The sequence below is a fragment of the Mya arenaria genome, chromosome 1 (genome assembly GCF_026914265.1).
Source record: "Mya arenaria isolate MELC-2E11 chromosome 1, ASM2691426v1".
Lineage (NCBI taxonomy): Eukaryota > Metazoa > Mollusca > Bivalvia > Myida > Myidae > Mya > Mya arenaria.
In genome coordinates this window covers 61,155,355-61,165,200 of record NC_069122.1, presented here as the reverse complement: position 1 = coordinate 61,165,200, position 9,846 = coordinate 61,155,355, and the positions used below count along the sequence as shown (strand labels likewise).

General features: G+C 35.1%; 1 protein-coding gene across 1 annotated transcript; it reads right to left on the bottom strand.

Moving 5' to 3' along the window:
• Nucleotides 1-550: 550 nt before the first annotated feature.
• LOC128228390 (uncharacterized) lies at nt 551-9,832 on the bottom strand. Its single transcript, XM_052939690.1, has 5 exons — nt 9,476-9,832; nt 7,770-7,829; nt 1,528-1,717; nt 1,141-1,218; nt 551-820 (listed from the first exon to the last, which is right to left on the bottom strand). Exons 1-5 carry the CDS (start codon nt 9,830-9,832, stop codon nt 675-677), a joined length of 831 nt encoding a protein of 276 aa, XP_052795650.1. The 3' UTR covers nt 551-674.
• Between the last annotated feature and the right edge of the window lie 14 nt (nt 9,833-9,846).

Sequence of the window (9,846 nt, the reverse complement as noted above, 5' to 3'; positions counted from 1 at the left end):
TTTGTGAGAGGGGTGCCCCCCACCACACCCACCCCAATTCGGCCCTACGCGGCTCATGTAGCTTGCCCTTTTCAAAACTCCACTCTGCTCTTTTCAAATCCTGGCTGAAGCACTGCTTGATCATAATGATGCAGAGTTATCACCCCTTGAATTTGACTTAATTTAAAACTGATTATATAAGGCACTACAGGAAATAGTTGAATGATGATGATGATGATGATCATGATGATGATGATGATCATGATGATGATGATGATCATGATGATGATGACACTTTGATAACGTGCATAAATAAAACAAATAAAGTAAAAATAACGCCAAATTCGGATACCCTCTAATAACTTGCTATATTCAGGCACTGTTATCGGTGGGTATCAAACCACATACCGTTTAATCAATAAATTCAGCATTACATTGAGTGTCACAATTTATATTGCAGTTACTGTACTTTCAAATTCAATACAAATTTGCTTGAAATAAATACCTTTAGAAAATTGACTTTGCAATGCATGTCATGATAAGATGAGACCCTGTGCATTAAAAAATATTTTTATTTTTCAAACTGTTGACTGAATTGTTTGTAACACCAAAAACATCACTTACTTTATGCCATACATAATTATTTAGAGGAATCATGTTGATGCTATATTAACCCAACCGAGTATAAACGCAACTTAAAAACACTTACATGACACCTCAATGAGATCCTCGTAGATAGAGACGGGTACTAGCGGTTCGGTGAGGGTGGCAAAGAACTTCCTAAGCACCATGGCAACCGCATGCACCTCAATTCCCAGTGTTGAGATGTCCACATTAGAATCTGCAGGGTGAAGAGTATAAATTTATCGCTATTCGAGACAATGATATGCAATGGGTTGCCTAGCCAAACAACTACACAAATCAATAAAATATCAGTTATATTACTTCAAGCGCATGTAACAAATATTCTTGATTACGAGTGGTGGCCAAAAGTCAGGTATGTGGCTTTTGTTTACGTTCTCTTTTTCAGGCATATATACACTTATTCTGACCACAACAAAAAAAAAATTCTTATATCATATCCGAGCACCATCCATTTAAAGTTAAAAATATTGTGTTAACAATAATCCTATCATAAAGACGTTTTCGACTAACACACACCTTCCTCAAAGCGAGCTTTAAGAAAGTCCACTTGATCCTGGTCTCCTGGTATTTGATGAATACCCGTTGCGTTCAAGCCTGAAACATGACAAAGAGGACGTCAAATATATGTATTCACCATCCTTTACAAAAGCTAAAGCTGAAATCTGCTTATTTGAGTCCGACTTCAAGGGGGGAAAGTTAAGCAGTTAATAATTCATAAAACTTTATCTGCATTGTGACTTTTAATCTCGTTCACTATACAAATAAGCATTTGTTTGCTCTGAACAAATCATATGTAATCATTTCTAGAGACGTTTAATTACATAAGAGACGATTAAAGCAAAGAAGGAATACTAGGACCACAATCTAGAAAATAAATAAAGTGAATGTAAGTCCAAAACATACCTTCTGCCTCAATAAAGTCGACACATTTCTCGATAATGTGTGGCACAGAGGGGTTATTTGGTGACATAGCAAAGTCAGTCAGGCAGTAACTGCTCTCAGAATGGCCTGTTGCTTTGATGTCCTTCTTTATTTTATTCTTAACCGTTTTTATTATAGTTTGTAGCGTATGCTGCTTCTTTTGCTTCTTTTCCTGGAAGTGGGTTAATTTAACTTGGGTAAGCAAATAATTAACGGGCTAATTAGTAATTACTCATTGGGTTAAGTGGACAAAACGTTTTCCGTTCCAAAGTTTGAATTTCTTACTTCGCATCTACGATATGATTTCATATAGATACGTTGTTGTGGACAGATGTGATCTAGGGTGGCGGGCTAAAATTGGGGATTTTAAGAAAAATCAAAATAAATTATACATTAAAGTTATACTATCCGAAGGTGTTTTTTAAAGAGCTTTACATTGATATAAGTATTGGATTAAAATGACTGGTAAAAATTGAAGCAATAAAGAATAAAAAGAGTGAAAGTGACGATGATTATGGTGAAAACAAACGTATTAATACATAAAAATCTGAAACGAATAGCCAGCAGTTAAGAGTAGCACATTCTGTTTTGTACGGGAGAATAATCGTTCCAATCAGCTTTTTATTCGAACCTGTTAAAAAATGTGTTACAGACATCTGAAAGTGTGGAAGAGCATTCGCGCAATAATACTCCAGGACCGCGATATTTCCTGGACTGGTCAAATTACCAAAACACTTTTTCGGTATGCAAGGATAAAAGTTATTATACTCTCGACAAACGCTGTTTGCGAGGAGATATTGGAGTCACCCTGTGGTCGGTTAGTCGGTGGGACGGTCCGTTGCATGTTTTTTCTTGTCCGGTAAATAACTTGAAAATTCTGGATGGAATTTAAATAAACTTTATCCGCCGATAACGTATAAACAAAGAACGTTCAGTGTACAAGAACCATAACTTTATTTAAGCTAATTACAGAGTTATAGATCTTTGTTAATTGTTGTTGTCCGGAGCAAAACTATGATAGATTTTGACGCTACGGTTTTAAATGTTGCATGTTAATCGATTGAACCTAATTAACGCAAATTTAAACGCAATGAGAGTGAAACTGTTAAATACTATATTTCCAAGTATCGGGCTATTGTTATGTGTGTTTATTTAAATATCGTTGCAATTAATTCGTAGGCAATATATTGTCCTGTAAGAGCTCTGACTTCTTTTAGTCGTTTCGATATGAGAAGCAAAACAAAGAAAAACACTCTCCAATATGGAACACAAAAACATAGTGAAATGCTCTTTTGCATCATTAGAAAGGCCACATAAGATAGTGTTGCATCTCCATAGGATACCAAAAGACTTAGAAACCGATGTGTAAAGAGCGTGGGCGGTAGCTACATAAGACTTGTAAAAATGACGTCCCGAAAGTCGAAACAGACATATTGCTAAGATGGTTTTGTACCAAAATTGTTTAAGGCATTGCAATTTGTCAAGAAACGGTAATTTTGAAAATGTTGTGTCAGATATTGATGGCCTGCTTAAGTATTCGTACAAACAATGAGAGACTCTCTAACATAACTGTTTAAGATTCATCAAAAATGAAACGCTGCAATGCGTCGAAACCAGGTGTTCAATGATTGACAGCAGATCACCAGTTGTAAAATGTAATATCAACTGTTTTCTTCTTTTTTAGTAACAATGACATTGACCATAGGAGGCCCAAAACGCAATTCCTTAAAAAAGCTCCATAAAATCCAGGTTTTACTTTGTCAAAACTTGTTTATAGTGATATTAACAAGGAAAATGCACTAGTTTAGCCTATTAGATCATTCCGGAAACGATGTAGATGACCCCCTTACAAATGGGTTCGAGCTAATGTCAATAAATAATGAATATAGTCGCGTGCAGAGGAGAGTGGTGGTTTTTCCTTTATGGCTATATATATTTCAAAAGTGAAATGTTCAGGTACCCATTAAGATTAAAAAAAGATGGAAACTTTGCATTTTAAAACGTCCAGTAAAACTGAGAAAAAAACGTTCAAATTGGTTTATTTGGCGTGATTAGTTTTATATGTTCACAGGAATAAGTGATCTTATAGTATAGTTTAACACTTGTTTTACCACGAATTTATGGTTGGCATGCATCTAGAAACAGAAAGAATCACTCCAATCCTTTACACCAAAAGAAATATAGGGGCCTGAAACATGTTTCAGTTATGAGATACTACTTTTTTCAAATAAACTTAACAAGAAGTAACAAAGATCTGATAAAAGCACCATCATGTCAAGTGATTAGCCGACTACCACCGTCAGCGTTTCATTGTTTACGTAGCAACTTGGAACGTATTACTAAGTTGCCGGCTCCTACACCCGCAAAAGATCCATACACATACTTAGCATTGGTTTCACACCAACCAACCAATAAAATTGAAGTCTTTATATTACACTCTTTTAAGAGTCTAAAACTTCCTGTTTGAAATCGGTTTAGAGGCGGTTCAAATTGACTGTGTCTCTTCGTTATAAACAAAGCATTTCTTTCAGTGGATATAGAATTTGTCCTTCCCCTTATTCATCTCTTGGATATTTCTCAGTACCCACCAGGTTGTATTCAATGAAAATAAAAAAATATCAGAAACTTTACTCATAAGCGGAGACGCGCATATTATCAGCAAGTTCCGGATTTCTGATTTTTCACAAAATTATGGCCTTTTTAATTTATAAAAATATATATGATCGAGGAGAAGAACAGTGCACATAAACCGTAAATATGTTTTTTGTAGTTTTAGAATTAATCCTCTTTCATTTTTTTATTTATATCTAAATTTGCCGGTAGCAAAACTCCAATAGTCTTTCAAGTACCTCAAACTTTATATACATATATACATTTTACTGAGAAGGAGTGCAGTGCACTGGAAACATATATCTGCATTTGGAATTAAAGAGCTACTGCCCTTTATTCATTTATAGGCTATTTTGTCTTGGGAATAACTCCAAAAGTATTTGATGTATTGACTTCTATGCAGATATATTATGTTATTAAGGAGGAGTGCAGTGCATGCAAACAAAATCTCGGTATTGTTTTCTTCTGGATTTAAAAGTGATTTAGGTATTTACTTTAAACTTCATATACATATACATATTATTTAGTTTAGGTGCACACTTAAGGGCCAGAACAATACATTTGTTACTTATTGCCCTTTTTGACCGGAGCATAAACCAAAAGTCTTTGAGGTACGGACTTCAAACTTCATACTACACAGAAAGATCTGATTGAGGAGTATAGTACTCAACAACCAGAACTCTGTTTTTAGTATTTTAACAATGATAGCCCTATGATCATGTATATTTATTTGAGAGTGTAGCATATTCTTATGACTTCCCATGCTTTTAAGAACACTTAATAGTTTCTGTTGTTGTTGTTGTTGTTGTTTGTATATGTTCTCACTGTGTTCATTGTATGAGAGTATTTCTTTTATTGTACCATGTCCCAGGCTTGGACAAGTGTGAGATTATAGCCATATTATCTAGATTAAGCCCCTGGTAGACTCGAGTTCCAGTGAACATGTGTTTCACTGACCGTTCCAAGACGGTAATCCGTTCGATTTTACGTAAAGCCGTTGTGATGCATGTGTTGTTTGTTTTTGAACAGGGTTGTTTTCAATCCTGTTCAGTGTAGCCAAATACTGGACACTCACAACATAAAATGCCTATTAAAAGTAACAAGTCTCGTCTGCCTCTTTACCACCAAAAATATAGTTTGAGAAAGTGCGGACTATATAAATTGCAAGCTATGTTTCCAATTACCGAGCTAGATTTGACAAACCAAGAAGCAATCATAACGCAATATCTATTTTAATCATTTAATTTGTTGAATAAAGATAATATTAAAGTAGTATCCCTGCGCCCAATAAATGAATGAACATCGAAACGTAAACAAAGAATTACTATCCACTCAAAGCGCATCATTCCATCACGTGACACAATGATCTCAATGATCGCACAGTTTACCCGCTTAAAACATCACGTGATAGCCCACGTAGGAATAACGAACGTACGCCATTTTGACAGGCACGTACTAAAGTGCTGACGAGTTAGCTGACGATAAAGAAATAGAAGAGACTTGCTGACCATATAGACAAAGAAGAAGAAAAGTTTTGAAATTAAAGATTTTTTCAAGGCTTCTTTTGTTTCATTTATTTTATATACTTTTTATAGTGAACGTATCTATAGACGGATGTTTGTGTATTTATTTTTGAAAATGGCATTTCATTGAAATGAATTGAGCTATATTGTTTGCTGGTTTGGTGTAAATATGAGAAAATATCACGGATTTAATAACTTTCTTAGGTGTTTCATTTACAATTGTTTGAAATCAATTGTTTTAATTTTGATCATAGAAACTATTTATCTTTAATATGTTGTATTTTCGAAGTTGTTTTGTGAATAACAAGGCAAACATAGGCAAACTCTTGCTAATGAGTAAAGTTTGATTAGTATATATGTCATTTTCTTGTTTGGGAATAGTACAAGCATTCACCCTTTTTAATATTTTAATTTTCTATTATTAAACCCCACACATTTACGGGGATGAAGGCTTCGTGGAATTTTGTTTCTATGTTGTTTGAATATTTCACCAGCCGTTGTATATTATCTATGTATCGTTCCTCCCGGTTGAGAATCCATTTTTTATGTAAATAATGTATATATCATTTTAAAATACTATTTAAAATTTTAACAGTGGCCCTGAAAAGGATCTTTTTCAATTTAATAATTAGTATAGCCTTTGTTAATACCAACCGGTTTTAGTTTATATTTTAAATTCACCCTAGATGATCAACTAATTTCTATTTTATTTCTTTGGTTAATAAATCCTTGGCAATCCTAACTCATATTGTAACACCATAGGATGGAGTTATGCTGGGATTGGTTACATTCTCCATCCTGGTTTGACTGCTTACACAGCGACATTAACTTTATTGACAATAAAATATTAATTTGGCATTTACCATCATGCTTCAATAAACCTGGGGCGGCCCCTGTAGTTGTTTTACACGGGGACTCTTAGATTCCCCACCTTATTAATACACACATGATCGTGAATCATAATGGTGAGAACCCGTATAAACCCCTGTTCATGCAGCGCTATCAGCGCTTTGATTGATGTTTGTATTTGTGTATGTGGTGTGTATACGTGTGTGTCCTTAGTTCATTGTCATTTGGGTCCTTGCCCTGTACCTCTTAACTGTGTTGTTGTTGTTGTTTTTAATTATCGACTTCTGTGTTTGTCCATGTAGTGTTCATCGCATTATGTCTTTAAATGTTTGTAATATGAATAATGATATATCTATCGGACCCTGAACTCTAAGAAGCATGCGGTTTATAAACAGGCTCTTACAAATAAATCAGACATGAGTGGAAAATAAATATCAATTGCATAAACTAGCATTGTATATCATTAAAGCATGCACACAGAGAGACAATAGTACCATTATTGTGCAATAGAACATATTTTGAAATGCATTTTCATCTCTTTTGTAGTTTGTGACATTCAACGCACAAGGAAGCTAATTAGTTCTTTTAATTGTAATTGAATTTTATTTCATTATTTGCGTATTTATGAATTGATGGTTTATGTATATGATGATCAGCTGTAAATGATTTATAAAATAAATAATGTTAAAATTAATTTATGTTATGTTATGTTAAAAACAGTTGTAACGATTGAGTAATTAATTGAACTGAATAGCTTCCTTAAAAACGTCTTCCTCGATAAATAAACAACATGTATATTTTCATTTGGCGCTAAAATCCCAATAACCTAAATTTTAGGATCATTGAAATTAGAAAGTTCAAATTGTATTGATAAGTAAATTCTTATTATCCTTATATGTCATTTCATATGTCGGTGCTGTGTAAAAGAAAACGATATTTTTGGATAGAATAACTGTAGCCAAAATTGATCAACCCAGGTGTGACATTATATATTTGTTTTAATTGGATCTAAGAACGGAAGCTAACCGGATTACTTGATATATATAACGGACCTATACAGTAAATGAAGTCAATGATGCATGATAATAAGATTGACTTAGGTTGCATATTGAGTACCACCCTTGGTCTCGCAGTCCTCCTTTGAACATAAATTGTATTTCGCTGTCTTTATATTAATGTACATATCGCCTACTCACGGTTGTAGGAGAGGAGTGGGAGATAAACGCTCATCTGTCTGTTTACCTGCATGGGAGATCCAGAATCGTTCGCGTTGAACCGCTCTGCCCAGTCGGGGAACCCTTCCTGCAGAAAGCAAACATCTTATTGAATTTTAAGTGAGTTTGTGACATTCTAAATGCTAAATATCGTAGTGTGTTTGTGGTTGCTTCATGTCAGGAGTGTATTTTTGGTCTAAATCTGAAGAAATCTGCATACTTGCAGGTCACATGTTACGAAATTTTACGTTTCAAAATACATCAAATGTGATACCAGGGGTTATCCCCTTCATGCGACTGTGGTTAGGTACGATTATTTTCTGGCAGAAAGTAACAAAATAGCATGTACATTAAAGCTTTTGTTCGCGGATTATTTAGCCGAGAAAGCATTATAGTGCACACCATAAGGCAAGTCTACTTCCGGTATCAAATTTTGTCGTTGATGAATTGAATTGGACTTCTGTTCTTTTGTCTGATAAAGTTGTTATATTTGCATTTACCAGAATTTTCTTTCTAATACTTAAAACACCTCGATGTGTGTAAGATAATTGAAGGTCATAACCAGCCTCTCCATCAAGTTGGAGGACCGTAGGTCCAAGCGTACTCTTAAATAAATCAGAAGGGATTTGTGCTCAAGGTCAACGTGGCCCTGACTTTTGACCTGCTGACCACAGAATCAAAAGGGTCAGCTACTGGTGTTTAATCTGAAATTTTGAGTAGACAAATTGCAATTGCCACCTTGACCAATGGATTTAAAACCACGTGCGCGCCAGCCCCTGTATTAACCTCTGGCTCGATTTTGGCCACGACTAGCAAGAAATTGCCGACCATCCTCGTTTGATCAAAATGGTAATCTACCCTAGCCTCCGTGATCATCATCCGCTCCATCAACCTAACCATCGATGAATAGGGCATACCCCGAAGTATCCTGGGCCTCTTAGATTTTGGAGGAATGGTATGGGAGGTAATAAGCTCTTGTTGTTCAACTGTCTTCACCTCACGCGACAAAGTATGGAATTACTTAATTCATGTGTATAAAAGACGAATTATGCGTTTCAAACCCTTATATTTGAGCACAGTCCATAATGTGTAGCACAGCATTGCTTCTTGTATCTGCTGCTACCTGGCCTTTGTGAAAAGCTTTAGACCTATACTGCTGATCTACAGATATCGTCACACAGCGTTACTAGCAAGCTTTCTCAAAAGTACATTCTTACTTTCTGATAATTTCCTCATATGTAGTTGTTCATAATTTTAAAGTTATCTTTTACAACGCTTAAATCATTTAAGTAACAAAAGTTTTGCAACGTATTTAAAACAATATTATAATTATTATCAATATATCATATTACTGCATTGATACGTTTATGATGTTAGGTAGCCAGCTTATCTTTAATCTACAACCAAATAAGACAAAAAAGGTGCGCTGCGAAACAGAGCAAAATACGCCACTTTTAATGGCATAGGTCATAGGTACAGGAAACAAACTACAGACACTGAAAGGGAATATATGTTTATAGTATATTAATAAATTGGTTTACATTAAATATAATCAATCAATTTCGTTAAAGACTAGTTAAACTTGTCCAAGATATTATGCCATTAGGTACTGTTAAATGTTTGATTAAGATTACAAGTTAGAAAGCAGAACAATCAACACGCGCTGATCTCTCGCCTCGCTATGGGTAATTGCGAAAAAAAAAAAACGTTTCCGGTTGTACGAAATATACCGACCCATCCGCCATTTTCTTTCATCCATTGACCAAGTATGTCGTTGATGTACCAGCTTGTATTGCGTTGAATACCTTTAGCTTCAGAAATATAGCCTTTTACTGCACACCTTGTTGCTAATGATCCGCTGAGGATCAGCAAAGACACGATGCCCTCCCATTGTGTTGCCTCTTCGAATAATTTATCGGCTTCCTTCAAAAGAGTTATCTGAACTGTGGCTTTATTGGGGTTAATGTTTGACGTATCTAACCTGAATCCCTTTTCGAATTCGTCTTCAGACACATCACATCTTTCTCTGATGAGTTTCAATTCTCTCTCATACGGAGCATCACCCGTCTTGTCTTCCGGGACTGTGAACATGTTGGCATCATTAC